Below are 15,368 nucleotides of genomic sequence, written 5' to 3' on the forward strand. Positions count from 1 at the left end.
ACAACCCACACCGGTGTCCTTCAGAACGTCCTGGGAACGATCAGACGGGGCTAGGAAGGGCTCCGTCTTTGTTGTGAGCGGCGCAAGCTGTAAATAAACCAACACACGCTTGAAGGACGAGGCGCAGTGATGTGGTGCACACTAACAAATACCTGCTGCGTGGTGGGAGGGAGGCGCAGTGATGTGGTGCCCACACTGACAAAGACCTGCTGCGTGGTGGGAGGGAGGCGCAGTGATGTGGTGCCCACACTAACAAATACCTGCTGCGTGGTGGGAGGGAGACGCAGTGATGTGGTGCCCACACTGACAAATACCTGCTGCGTGGTGGGAGGGAGGCGCAGTGATGTGGTGCGTGGTGGGAGGGAGGTGCAGTGATGTGGTGCGTGGTGGGAGGGAGGTGCAGTGATGTGGTGCGTGGTGGGAGGGAGGTGCAGTGATGTGGTGCGTGGTGGGAGGGGGGCGCAGTGATGTGGTGCGTGGTGGGAGGGGGGCGCAGTGATGTGGTGCACACACTGACACAGACCTACTGCATGGTGGGAGGGAGGCGTGGGTCAATCAGTGACACCTTACACATTTCCATACTCTGGACTGTGGTATATAGATAGTTATTAATATTTATTATTATTATATTGTAAGAAATGTATGCATTGAAATATCTGTAAGTCTCGACGACATTGAAAATGAGGGTGACCTCAATTGTCCTTTCGAGAATAAATAAAGGTTTGAATGAATTGAATGAATGAATATTCTATTATTGACTTTACTTCTTTCATATTTTCAACTTTCACAATTACCTTTTTCATGTTCCTTTTTCTATCATTCTAGGTGTGATGTTTATGTCTTTCTTGTGTGAGCGAGCAACAGAGACAAATTCCTTCCAAAAGGTTAACACTTGCACTACCACACTACAGAAGGTTAACCCTTTCACTACCACACTACAGAAGGTTAACCCTTTCACTACCACACTACAAAGGGTTAACCTTTCACTACCACACTACAGAAGGTTAACCCTTTCACTACCACACTACAAAGGGTTAACCTTTCACTACCACACGTAGGTTAACCTTTCACTACCATACTAAAAAGGGTTAACCTTTCACTACCACACTACAGAAGGTTAACCCTTTCACTACCACACTACAGGTTAACCCTTTCACTACCACACTACAGAAGGTTAACCTTTTACTACTACACTACAGAAGGTTAACCCCATAAATAGTTTTGTATTTTATTTATATTTTATGTATAATATTTAAACATTGAGAGAGTGTTGGAAGTAGAGAGTGCATCTATCATCAATAATATTTTATATCTAAGATAACCCTTTCACTACCACACTACAAAGGGTTAACCTTTCACTACCACACTACAGAAGGTTAACCCTTTCACTACCACACTACAAAGGGTTAACCTTTCACTACCACACGTAGGTTAACCTTTCACTACCATACTAAAAAGGGTTAACCTTTCACTACCACACTACAGAAGGTTAACCCTTTCACTACCACACTACAGGTTAACCCTTTCACTACCACACTACAGAAGGTTAACCTTTTACTACTACACTACAGAAGGTTAACCCCATAAATAGTTTTGTATTTTATTTATATTTTATGTATAATATTTAAACATTGAGAGAGTGTTGGAAGTAGAGAGTGCATCTATCATCAATAATATTTTATATCTAAGATGACAGTATTTCTGCAGTGGTGTTCACTGCAGTCAAATTGTAACGCAATTGGAATGTAAATAAAGCCCACTATCTAATGATAGAACATCATAAACCATGATGTGTATATATATATATATATATATATATAGATTCATTATTTAATTTTTGAAAGGAAGAAAATCCACTTTCTGAATCATTTTAATTGAAAGTGAGTTTATACCGTCAGTGACTCAACGCTGAGGCCAAGCTGCTTTGACGCTCAACGTTTTTTTCAAACACTAGATTTACATATATTGTGATGGCCAACACACATACACGCGCACACACACACACACACACACACACACGCACTCACGCATGCGTGCATAATCCAAGCGGTGAGAGAACAATCAGGGACGTGAGTAGCACCCCAGCGCAAGGCTGTCAATTGGCCCTACAAACACCATTCAACTATGAATAGGCTGAAATCAGGCACATTTGAATTAAATTCCAATATTGATGATCAAATTATACATAATATTACCATTTCAAAGCAGGCGTAAAATGTTGATTGTGTGTTTTATTTGCTGTTATTTATTTATTATAATTTTTTTGATATGGGCAAATATCAAATCATTTGTCGATAAAGTTTTTAGATGGTGCTCCTCTCAAGAATATCGATGAATAAGTACCTGGGTCTTTGGCTTGATTCTCAACTCACTTTCAATCACATATTGATGCTGTGATAAAGAAAACAAATTGTAGCCTGAGAATATTGTATCGTTCTATTAATAGTTTTTCTCTCCAAATTAGAAAAAGAATCATTACACAGCTGGTACTTCCAATAGTGGACTACGCAGACATAGTCTATCAGAACACCACACTATCAAACCTCCGTCCTTTAAATGTCACTATTACGTTACCATTGACTGAAAGAGTGCTCATCATCTTGTCAATGCAACATAATTGGAAACGGTAGCCAAAGTAACAGAATTTTTTTTTATTATATATTTACCATGGGTTTTAGAAACTGAAGGAATAACATAAATTAACAACAAACAAACCACAGGACTGTACAGACAGGATCAGCCACACAAGGGAATGACGAGACAAGAAACACCTGGGCTGATTACAGATGGATACACCTGGGAGGGAAACGACAGAGAACTACAAGACCAGGACAGGGAACTACAACCAGACATTACACATCACACTGGGAACACCTGATCAGGATACAAACACATCCACACGTAACAGTCACTTATAATAGTGTTTGCAGATTTGTATTGAGGTGTCCTTATAGAACCCATCACTGTCTTATGTTTGAGTCGTTAAACTGGCTTTCTCCTCAAATCAGAAGACCTTTTCATTATTTGCTTTTTGTTTACAAATGTATTTACTTTAATTATCCCCCCTACCTAAAGCAGTTCCTAATTCCATATAGTTCAACTTATAATTTAAGACATACAGATCATCCTTTCTTTATCATACCTTGAACCACCAAAGTTATTGGTCGACTTGCCTTTAAAGGGGAACTCCAACATTTTGGGAAATTAGCTTATTTAACATCTTCCCTGGAGTTAGACAAGAAGATACATACATTTTTTGTCTCTGTGCGTGCATTTTAGCTTTGGGAATAGACGCTGGACTGGGAATGGACTGAACATTTTTCACATTAACATTAACAGCTTAAAAAACAAATTGGATGAAATCAAACAAATATTCATAAATGGTAAGGCAAACATACTGTGCTTCTCAGAAACTAAGCTCGACGATTCTGTAAAAGATCCAGAGATAGAGATTGAGAACTACTCAATAATCAGGAATGATAGGAACAAACATGGAGGTGGTGTCTGTATGTACATACACAAGGACACCAAATTCATCAACAGAAATGACCTGAATCATAAATCAATTGAAACTGTATGGGTGGAAATCCTATTCGAAAGGGCGAAATCCCTACTGGTTGGCACAGTCTACAGGCCGCCAGATCATAGTGGCTTTTATGATACACTGGATGGGTGTTTAGCTGGAGTTGAGGATGTAGACAAAATTCTTATTGGAGACTGGAACACGGATATGCAACGAAAAGATGCACCCGTCTTCAAGGCCTTCAGTAGGTTTTGTGATCTGCATGGCCTCAGCCAGCTAATCACCCAACCCACACGTGTATGTGAATCAACTCAGACTACCATTGACCTCATTCTGACCTCCGACAAGTCCAAGATCTCAAATAAAGGGGTTATAGCATGTGGGTTAAGTGATCATTATATGATATTCTGTACCCGAAAAAAACTAAAACAAAAGGCTGGCTGCCACAAAACAGTCACATCTAGAGACCTCAAAACCTACTCTAGCGAGGCCTTCAACCTTGAACTGGAGAGTCTGGACTGGTCAGATGAACTCAATGGTACACTGGTTGACGAAACATGGCTTGGTTTCAAAACCAAATTCTCAGCAATACTAAACGACATGGCCCCCCTAAGAACCACCAGGGTAAAAAATCGCGCTGAGCCGTGGATGCACTCCGAAATACTGGCCGCTATGAAAACCAGAGACAAAAAATGCTCTGAGTTTCGTAAAAGTCAGTCAAAGCTTACTAAAAGCACGAGCAGTGAACTCCAAGCCCACGTGACTGAACTCAAACTAGAAAGAAACAGACTAAGAAACGACGTAAACTCCATGATCAAAACTGCAAAAAAGAATTTCATCAATGACAAAACTGAGGAAAACAAAAACAAACCACGTGAACTTTGGAAATTACTCAATAATCAACTAGGATGCAGTAAAAAACTTAAAACCAGATTCTCAAACATAAACATAAAAACGGACAACACGCTCATCACAGACAAGCTGGATGTAGCCAATTACTTAAACATTTTCTTCACAAACATAGCCACAACACTGGTAAACAAACTACCCTCCCACTCAGGGCTTTATGGGGTAGAACACATAGTAGCTTACTACAAAAACCTAGGGGTCCGCAAGGACGACTTCAAGCTGGAAATGGTAACAACAGATGAGGTACTCAATAAACTGAGCGCCCTCCAACCTAACAAGGCCACTGGCCATGACAACATCCCCTCCAAATTCCTCAGAGACTCAGCAGCCGCCATCACACCAATCATCACACACATAATAAACCTCTCCATAAAACAGGGACACGTCCCCAAGGACTTCAAAATTGCGAGGGTGACCCCTCTGCACAAAAAGGGCAGCAAATTAGACCCAGGCAACTACCGCCCTGTTTCTATTCTCACCTCCATCTCGAAAGTCATGGAAAAAATAGTCTACGAACAGGTCGAAAAGTACCTAGCGGAAAAAAATCTAATCTACGAATTCCAATCTGGCTTCAGAACATCCCACTCCACTGACACATGCCTTCTCTATTTGAATGACCACATCAAACAAGAGGTGGACGCAGGCAAATACTGCGGCATGGTCATGCTGGACCTACAAAAGGCCTTTGACACGGTCAATCACTCCATTCTGATTGACAAGCTAAAAGCAATTGGTTTTGATAGTCTATCAGTGAGCTGGATGCAATCCTACCTTGAGGGGAGGGAACAGATGGTGGAGGTAAACGGTACCCTATCCCCCCCCCTCACAGTGAGCTGTGGTGTTCCACAAGGAAGCATACTAGGACCGCTACTGTTCCTAATTTATGCAAATGACATGTCGTCAGCTTGTGACTGCAACTTGTTCCTGTTTGCGGACGACTCAGCCCTGCTGGTCTCTGACAAGAACAAGTTACAGGTTGAAAAAACCCTCAGCTCGGAACTAGGCAGAATCTGCATATGGCTCGCTGATAACAAACTATCATTACACATGGGCAAAACAGAGTCCATTCTCTTCGGTTCAAATAACAAACTCAGCAAGACCGACGGCTTCTCAGTTACAGTGGGTGACAATATTGTCACAAGGAAAGATGAAATTACCTACCTGGGTTCCATCCTAGAGGCTAATCTCTCCTGTGACAAAATGGCATCCAATGTAATAAAAAAAGTCAACCAACGAACTCGATTCTTGTACCGGATCTCCTCTCTGGTAAACAAGAACACCCTGAAGACTCTGGCAGGAGCACTCATTCAGGGGTACTACGACTATGCTTGCACCTCATGGTACCAAAGCACCTCAAAGGCGCTAAAAACAAAATTACAAACATCTCAAAACAAACTGGTCAGACTACTGCTTGACCTTACTCCTAGAACCCACCTCACCCCTGCCCACTTTGACAACCTAGGATGGCTTAGAGTAGACGACAGAGTACAACAACTTGCAATGGGCCTGGTCTACAAGATACACTACACGACCAAGGTACCCATGTACATGTCAAAATACTTCCCAAAGGTCAGTGAATACCACGATCACAACACCAGAGGGAGCTCCACAAATCATGTTAAACCCAGATTCGGCTCAAATAAGGGACTAAACACGTTTCGCAATTATGCCACATCAATGTGGAACGCCCTACCCAAAGCTGTAAAGGAATGTGGATCACTACCCACTTTCAAAACCTCTCTCAAAGGACACCTACGGGAGACTGCAATTCAACACTGGCCCCTGTAAATATCCTAACCCAACCCCCTCCAATGTACAGTCATTTACCTAGTATGGTTTTGTCAATAGTTCAATGTACAATTGTGTTTGTTTGTACAGTGTCTCCTCCCCCCCCCCTCAATGTACAGTGTTACTTGTTTATACAGTGTGCCCCCCGCCCCCCCCCCCCCCCCCCCCCAACCACCTCCAATGTAAATTACCCAGTATGGTTGTCAATATCCCAATGTACCCAACCCCCCCCACCCAACCTCCTCCAATGTACAGTTTCTACGTCAAATGTATATACTCCCTTTTCTTGACTCCTTCTGTATCACAAACAGTACTGTATTTGCAAATCTGGTATGTCATAAATGTATAGATGTAGCAGTACTGACTATCTGTATGTCATGTATGTCATATATGTCTATATGAATTGAAAATGGGGGACCCTGATGGAAACAAGACAAACGTCTTTCTCAGGTCTGCATCCCCTTAACAATTGTATGTATTGAGCCGTACTGTATTGTACCCATTCTGCAATCTGTTAAATAAAGTTTTCATTCATTCATTCATTCATTCGCTCCGTTAGCATAGCTTAGCTTCATCACTGGAAGTGAGGCAGGACAGTAGCCTTACAGTGCCTTACAGTGTATTGCAAGGTCTGACATTGACCAAACTTGATATGCATGACCTTGGTGGGCTCTAGGTCAACTCCTGAAAAGGGGGTCAATGTCAGACTTTGCAATCAAAAGTTAGGGGGCTAATAACCCTTGCCATAATTTCAGTGCGCCCCCTAACTTTTGATTGCAAGGTCTGACATTGACCCCCTTTTCAGGAGTTGACCTAGAGCCCACCAATGTCATGCATATCAAATTTGGTCAATGTCAGACCTTGCAATACACTGTAAGGCACTGTAAGGCTACTGTCCTGCCTCACTTCCAGTGATGAAGCTAAGCTATGCTAACGGAGCGTCTATTCCCAAAGCTAAAATGCACACACAGAGACAAAAAAGGTATGTATCTTCTTGTCTAACTCCAGGGACGATGTTAAATAAGCTAATTTCCCAAAATGTTGGAGTTCCCCTTTAAATATAAAGGCATTATTTAATATACCGGTTATTTAAGATATCTTTGTTTACTCATCTACAGACTACTTGCACCTGTTACTGATTTACTGTGTTAGGGTTTACATGTTTACAGATCAAACTATAATTTTGTATGTATTTATATGGGAACATATATATATCGACGATCCTCTTGGGAGGAATCAGTGTGGACTGTGGGGGTGAGCTTGGGAGAGCATCTGTCAGTGTATAAGTGTATTTTATTGTCCTGTGTTTTTATTTTGTTTTGTTATGTACTGTATGGTTTGTATCTTATGTTAAGGAGCCCCTCGAAAACGAGATAGCATATCTCAAGGGGTTTATCCTTCAAATAAAATGTCTAATTTCTATGAGGTGAACTGAAAACACAGTTAGTGAACTGTGGTTAACACTGTCGCCTTACAGCAAGAAGGTCCTGGGTTCAATTCCCGCTTGGGGACCAGGTTGCCGCAGGTACCTAGGTGGGGTATCTCCCGGGCCTTTCTGTGTGGAGTTTGCATGTTCTCCCCCCCGTGCTCGCAAGGGTTTCCCCTCCCGATAACATAAACCCAATGGAAAAACATGCAGAACAGATCGCTAACGCTGTCCCGTCCCTGACGAAGGCGGACAGGAGATTGGTCCCCGGGCGCGGCCCCACGCCGCAACCCATGTCTGCTCCCGGCTGCCCTTGGTGGGGGGAAGGGGCGACGGGATGGGTCAAGCGCAGAGAGACATTTCATCTGCAACCCAATGCATGTGTGTGTTCCTGTGTGTCGCCCATCTTACATGTGTGTGTGTTGCTGCATGACAAATAAAGACTTTATTCCATGATTTGGGAAACACGTGCATGCAATGCAAGCCGATGAATGGGTGCTACAAAGCAAGTCCAACGCCTAATGTTTGCCTAATAATATGCCACACACAGCCCTGCCCCGGTGGGATACCTAACAGGGGGTGAACCTACCGTCGGTGAAGTCGGATGCATAGAGGGGAAGTCTGCGACACAGGTCCTTGTAAATCCCTCGCCCGGGCCTGAGGAAGTCCCTACACTGGGAACAGAGAAGACGCTCTTTCATTAAAATCCTCATAAGCAAAATGGCCAATTTTACGTTTGGGGTTTTGTTCGAATATAGTATTCCACAAGGGTGTCCATATAAATAAATTAAAAAAAAAAAATCTTATTTCTATATTGCACATTTCATTTAATTGCTAAACTTTATTTAAACTTGAAAGGCAACTGAGGTTTCCCTCATTTACAGTCACTTCGAGTGTACATACAGAAATGAGGTAGAAAAAAAAGCATATAAAATCACACAGCATATAAAATCACAACAATCATTTAGATTCAGATTCAGATTGCCTTATTGTCACTTATTTCAGTACTTTACAGCAAGAAGAGTGAAAATATATTTATTGTGGTCCCTCGGCTATAGCAGCTTCCAATAATAAAAATACAATAATTTTTGCATAGAATAAAATAAGATGACTAAAATAAAGATGACTATATACAGTTCTAAAAAGTGTGCAGTGCAATACAATAAATTTAGCATAGAATAAAATAAGATGACTAAAATAAGATTACTATACTGTAGGGATGTCCCGATCACGTTTTTTTGCTCCCGATCCGATCCCGATCATGTGATTTTGAGTATCTACCGATACCGATATTTCCCGATCCGAGCAATTTTTTTTTTTAAATGTGTTATTTTTATTTTTTTAACTTTTTTTTTATTCAACAAACATGACCATGTTCACGTCTTAAACTCATACTGAGGCCTTCGTTTTGGTTTTAAATTGCATATCATCATTCATTTATTTATTGTCACACAGAGCAGAAGAATTTTGCCAAAACAAACCAATAGTATCCAGCTGCAGAACGGCAGACCAGCCACACTCTCAGACCCAAACGCATTTCCTTTGATTTAATTATACATCAAATGATTTATGTCAAGGATTGCAATGCCTCACTTGAATGAAGTTAACTTTTCACCTGGATAACGCCAACATTCAGGGTGAATGTAATGTGAGAAATTGGGATTAAAAAAAAAAATAATTTAAAAAATTTTAATTGATTGATTGATTGATTGAAAAGTTTATTAACAGATTGCAGAATGGGTACAGTACAGTACAGCTCAATACATACAATTGTTAAGGGGATGCAGACCAGAGAAAGACTTTCGTCTTGTTTACATCAGGGTCCCCCTAAACAGTTGGGGTCTGAGAGTGTGGCTGGTCTGCCGTTCTGCAGATCAAATATGAATCAAGATCCAGCAATAGTACAGCAATCTTGCCATTAAAAAATTATTTGTCTTTAGGTAGAAAGGAGAAGATTTACGTGTACATTTACACACTTATACTTATACTTTACACTAGGGCTGTCAGTTTATCGCGTTAATTAGATTAATTAATTACACAGCAAATTATCGCGTTATGAAAATTAACTCAAAATTAATAAAAAAAAAAGAAAAGTCATATTTTCTTTTACATTTAAATATTTTTTTTGTATTTTATTTTTTTATTATTTTTTAAACACACATATAAACAAACATGACAACACACGATAAGATACACAAGCATTAATATAGTGTATATCCAACGAAATTACCATTTATACCAATGTCTTATACAGGATATACCCCTAATACCTGTTATCTAAAAACCTACACACATATGCTCCAGCTCGAACCCCCCCCTCCCGGACCCCTCTTTGGATAGTACCTCCATTATTCCCCGCTCTTAACCAGACACTACCATTATAAGCTAGCTTTTATTCTCTCCACCACTTCTAACCACATTGTCATTTTGGATACATTGAGACCCAGGATTCTTGCTGTAGATATTTCTTGATAAATCACATCGAGATATGTCAGAAACCAAACTTTCCGGCAAATTTTTTCCGGTTGAAACCAGCGTGATGCGATCAGCTTTTTAGCTACTGTGATACCCGATAAAACCAATCTCTTTAGCTGTGGATGTACTGCAAACTCAAAAACATCATTCAAATTCAACATTTAAATATTTTTTAAATCTCATTCATTCCATAAGAACGTAGATACAGACTTTTTTTTAAATGGTCCATTTGCATGTTCTTGGTATCTGATTCTAGGGACATCTATGGATCTCAGGGAATGTATTCCCAGTGTCAGAAATACTGTGTCTGTTACTAGGCTTGAGTAAATTGTAATGAACCAAATGAGAATATCAATTAATTTTTTTTATTATCTTTGACTGTGAATAACACCATGCTCAAATTTACCAGACCTGAAAAATCTAAGCAAATGAATAAATGGAAGATGATTAAACAGAAGGTTTTGTAGATACAGTACTGAATTCTGCCATCCGGACACATGCCATTTGAAATATGATTATAGAATATAGAATATCAGGCCTAAAATGGTTATGCGATTAAAATGCAATTAATTAGATAAATTAATTACAAATCCTGTAATTAATTAGATAAAACATTTTATCGCCTGACAGCACTACTTTACACACATTTTTTATTAAAATATCTTCACACGCACGTTATTAAGTACGGCGATTCTGAATGGCTCACTTCAAGAGGGAGGGTGCTTGTCACAGCTGAACTACAGAAAAGGCACAATGCACATCATTTAAACATGTTCTCAGTGTTTGGACAACGCCTCATTGTGTTACAGTAAATCACCGTACGGAACAACGTCAGAATGTTTAACCCCGGCTCTGCAGTGTGAAGACGGCTTCCGTAGAGTAAGAGCGTCTCTAGTAGTCGAGGAAAGTTCTAGGCGTCTGGAAACATGGGGGAAAGCCTTTGGGGAAACCCATTCCCAGCGTTTATATGTGTTGTGTTATTGGTAGAACACTGTGATATACCTAGATGTAAACACATTGGAACGCAAAAACAAAAGCGCCTACTTTTCTTTCCCCCCCCCCCTCTCTTTTATTATGAAGCCACGCGGGCTCGTTTAGACAAAAGATTGCTCATCCATTAAAGCCCATAATGAAATCATTTATTATTACAAGAGAAGGCATGTGTGTGTGTGTGTGTGTGTGTGTGGCCAACCGCCATTGGCCCCTAGCCAGCCTTTGGCCTAGGTTCGATAAACAAAGACTCAGAGAGGAATTACCATCCACCTGTTAGCTATTGGTTCAGATTGGGTGATAGTGGGAGGCGAGGGGAGGGGAACAAAAACAAAACAAAACAAAACAACAATTTGTCCCGGCTGTGTTCTGATTCATAAAAGTGCATGAAGGAGAGATGTTGTGGTTGTTGTTGGGTGGTCGAACCAGTAACTAGGTTGGAGAGAGAGATACCTATGTCACTCTCCCCCCCCTCTCTCTCTTTGTCTCTCTCTCCCTTTCTCGTACCCTCCCTCTTTCTCTCAACCTCGCTCACTCTCTCTCCCCCTCTCTCTCACTATCTCCCTCTCTCGTCCCCTCCCTCTTTCTCTCAACCTCTCTCCCTATTTCCCCCTCTCTCTCTCCCTATTTCTCTCCATCTCTTGTCCCCTTCCTCTTTCTCTCAACCTCTCTCACTCTCCCCCTCTCTCTCTTTCTCTCTCTATCTCATCCCCTCCCTCTTTCTCTCCCTATCTCATCCCCTCCCTCTTTCTCTCAACCTCTATCCCTCTCTTTCTATCAACCTCTCTCACTTTCTCTCTCCCCCTCTCCCTCTCTCTCTCTCTCACTCTCTCTCACTATGTCCCTCTCTCGTCCCCTCCCTTTCTCTCAACCTCTCTCCCTATTTCCCCCTCTCTCTCTCCCTATTTATCTCCATCTCTTGTCCTCTTCCTCTTTCTCTCAACCTCTCACTCTCTCCCCCTCTCTCTCTTTCTCTCACTCTCTCATCCCCTCCCTCTTTCTCTCCCTATCTCATCCCCTCCCTCTTTCTCTCCCTATCTCATCCCCTCCCTCTTTCTCTTCCTATCTCATCCCCTCCCTCTTTCTCTCCCTATCTCATCCCCTCCCTCTTTCTCTCCCTATCTCATCCCCTCCCTCTTTCTCTCCCTATCTCATCCCCTCCCTCTTTCTCTCCCTATCTCATCCCCTCCCTCTTTCTCTCCCTATCTCATCCCCTCCCTCTTTCTCTCAACCTCTATCCCTCTCTCTTTCTATCAACCTCTCTCACTTTCTCTCTCCCACTCTCCCTCCCTCTCTCTCTCTCTCTCTCTCTCTCTCCCCCTCTCTCACTCTCTCCCTCTCTCGTCCCCTCCCTCTTTCTCTCAACCTCTCTCCCTATTTCTCCATCTCTTGTTCTCTCTCTCTCTCTCTCTCTCTCTCTCTCTCTCTCTCTCTCTCTCTCTCTCTCTCTCTCTCTCTCTCTCTCTCTCTCTCCCTCTCTCTCTCCCTCTCTCTCTCTCAATGGTGGGACTGGTCTGTCTGGCCCAGGGATAGAACACCTAGCTAGCGAACTATAAAAACGAGGAGGAAATGTCTGGAAGGCCGTTTCTGTCACCCGGTTGTTGAGCAGAGAGCCTCTAAAGCTGTTGTTGGGCAGCGGGAGGGGGGTGGGGGGGGCTGGGCTGTGACAGAACCAGGAAGGATGTAAGGTCATTTATCCACAGAGGAGGGCTGGCAGGAGTTGATGCTGATTGATTAGCGAGGGGAGAGATGGAAGAGGAAAGGAGGCTGAATGGGGAGGCGAGGAGGCGTGGGAGGAGGTGAGGAGGTAGTGGGGGGAGGCTGAGTGGGGAGGCGAGGAGGCGTGGGAGGAGGTGAGGTGGTAGTGGGGGAGGCTGAGTGGGGAGGCGAGGAGGCGTGGGAGGAGGTGAGGTGGTAGTGGGGGGTCCGTGAGGAGGGGAGAGAGGGAAGAGGGAAGGAGGCTGAGTGGGGAGGCGAGGAGGCGTGGGAGGTGAGGTGGTAGTGGGGGGTCCGTGCGGAGGGGAGAGAGGGAAGAGGGAAGGAGGCTGAGTGGGGAGGCAAGGAGGTGTGGGCGTATGTTATAGAGACAGAGTGGATGGAGGGTTTGGTATAGAGACAGAGAGGATGGAGGGTTTGGTATAGAGACAGAGAGGATGGAGGGTTTGGTATAGAGACAGAGAGGATGGAGGGTTTGGTATAGAGACAGAGTGGATGGAGGGTTTGGTATAGAGACAGAGAGGATGGAGGGTTTGGTATAGAGACAGAGAGGATGGAGGGTTTGGTATAGAGACAGAGAGGATGGAGGGTTTGGTATAGAGACAGAGAGGATGGAGGGTTTGGTATAGAGACAGAGAGGATGGAGGGTTTGGTATAGAGACAGAGAGGATGGAGGGTTTGGTATAGAGACAGAGAGGATGGAGGGTTTGGTATAGAGACAGAGTGGATGGAGGGTTTGGTATAGAGACAGAGGGGATGGAGGGTTTGGTATAGAGACAGAGAGGATGGAGGGTTTGGTATAGAGACAGAGAGGATGGAGGGTTTGGTATAGAGACAGAGAGGATGGGGGGTTTGGTATAGAGACAGAGAGGGTGGAGGGTTTGGTATAGAGACAGAGAGGATGGAGGGTTTGGTATAGAGACAGAGAGGATGGAGGGTTTGGTATAGAGACAGAGTGGATGGAGGGTTTGGTATAGAGACAGAGAGGATGGAGGGTTTGGTATAGAGACAGAGAGGATGGAGGGTTTGGTATAGAGACAGAGAGGATGGAGGGTTTGGTATAGAGACAGAGAGGATGTAGGGTTTGGTATAGAGACAGAGAGGATGGAGGGTTTGGTATAGAGACAGAGAGGATGGAGGGTTTGGTATAGAGACAGAGAGGATGGAGGGTTTGGTATAGAGACAGAGAGGATGGAGGGTTTGGTATAGAGACAGAGTGGATGGAGGGTTTGGTATAGAGACAGAGAGGATGGAGGGTTTGGTATAGAGACAGAGAGGATGGAGGGTTTGGTATAGAGACAGAGAGGATGTAGGCCAGGGTATGGTATAAGGATGGAGGGTTTGGTATAGAGACAGAGAGGATGGAGGGTTTGGTATAGAGCAGGGGTCTCAAACTCGCGGCCCGCGGGGCCAATTGCGGCCCGCTGGATGATATTTTGCGGCCCCCTACTTGACATCAAAGTTTAGTGTTAGTGCGGCCCGCGCGCAACTTTTTGCCGCGTCGTTGCGCGACTTGGACGTTTTATTTATTTCATCACTTGTAGGCTACCATAGCGCAGGCTCATGACAGCAACGTTACGTTAGTGACTTGGTTGAAACATGATTCCGGAGTGATACCAAGTGGAAGGAAAATATATCCTGTCACCAGTGCGCGTATGGCAGGCATCCTCGAAATTCTCCGCTATCTCCTCTGCAAGCAGTGCTCTGCCTGACCGGCTGCACTTTGTCTGTGTCTGTCTACTCTGGTGACTGGTCCAATCACATTCAGCATCCCGTCAGGGGGGGGGGGGGCTTTTTATGGTTTTTGGGCGGTTTTGGTGATGCTTTTTGGGGGGTTTTGGTGATCAAATATTGAATATTGAACTATAATAATCAGTGCAGGAGCTCACTTATCCTTGAAAGACTTTTATCACCGACTTAAAAGGCCCATACATCTCCATAAATGTTCAGGGGGGAGGGAATAAGTGCTTACCCTACAGACCCCAAGAAGTGCTGTATATTCTGTATTGTTTAATATAAATGCATTTTTTATTCCAATCCCGATTTGTATTTGAGATTCCCAAATCCCATCGGACTTGACTTCTTCGTGTCCCTCAATGAGCGTAATACCAGCATTTAACTGTATGCGCCACAGCGGTTTCTATCATCATCATCATCATCACCACCCACGCTATGCATAAAATATATAGGTCCGCGGAGAGGCACGCTGAGGAGGCCGTGCAAACTGCAATGTGCAGTCTATATGCGTAACGGTAAAAAAATATATAGTTTATTTTTAATTTTTTTTATGGCACTTTCTTTTTTAAATGGCAAGGATGGAGGGTATGGTGGAGGATATGGCATAAGGATGGAGGGTATGGTATAAGGATGGAGGGTATGGCATAAGGATGGAGGGTATGGCATAAGGACGGAGGGGTATGGTATAAGGATGGAGGGTATGGCATAAAGATGGAGGGTATGGCATAAGGATGGAGGGTTATGGCATAAGGATGGAGGGTATGGTATAAGGATGGAGGGTATGGTATAAGGATGGAGGGTATG

General features: G+C 43.2%; 1 protein-coding gene across 1 annotated transcript in view; it reads right to left on the minus strand.

The window, feature by feature from the left end:
- Positions 1-15,368, minus strand: part of slc4a11 (solute carrier family 4 member 11) — a gene marked incomplete at its 5' end in the record, with an annotated part of 91,071 nt that overhangs the window by 53,072 nt on the left and 22,631 nt on the right. Inside the window, one exon of the mRNA XM_084311099.1 lies at positions 8,236-8,320. Coding sequence (XP_084167225.1) covers positions 8,236-8,320 — 85 coding nt within the window. The remainder of the gene's footprint in view (positions 1-8,235; positions 8,321-15,368) is intronic.

The sequence above is a fragment of the Notolepis coatsorum genome (genome assembly GCF_963971535.1).
Source record: "Notolepis coatsorum genome assembly, chromosome: 3".
NCBI classification, from domain to species: Eukaryota; Metazoa; Chordata; class Actinopteri; order Aulopiformes; family Paralepididae; genus Notolepis; species Notolepis coatsorum.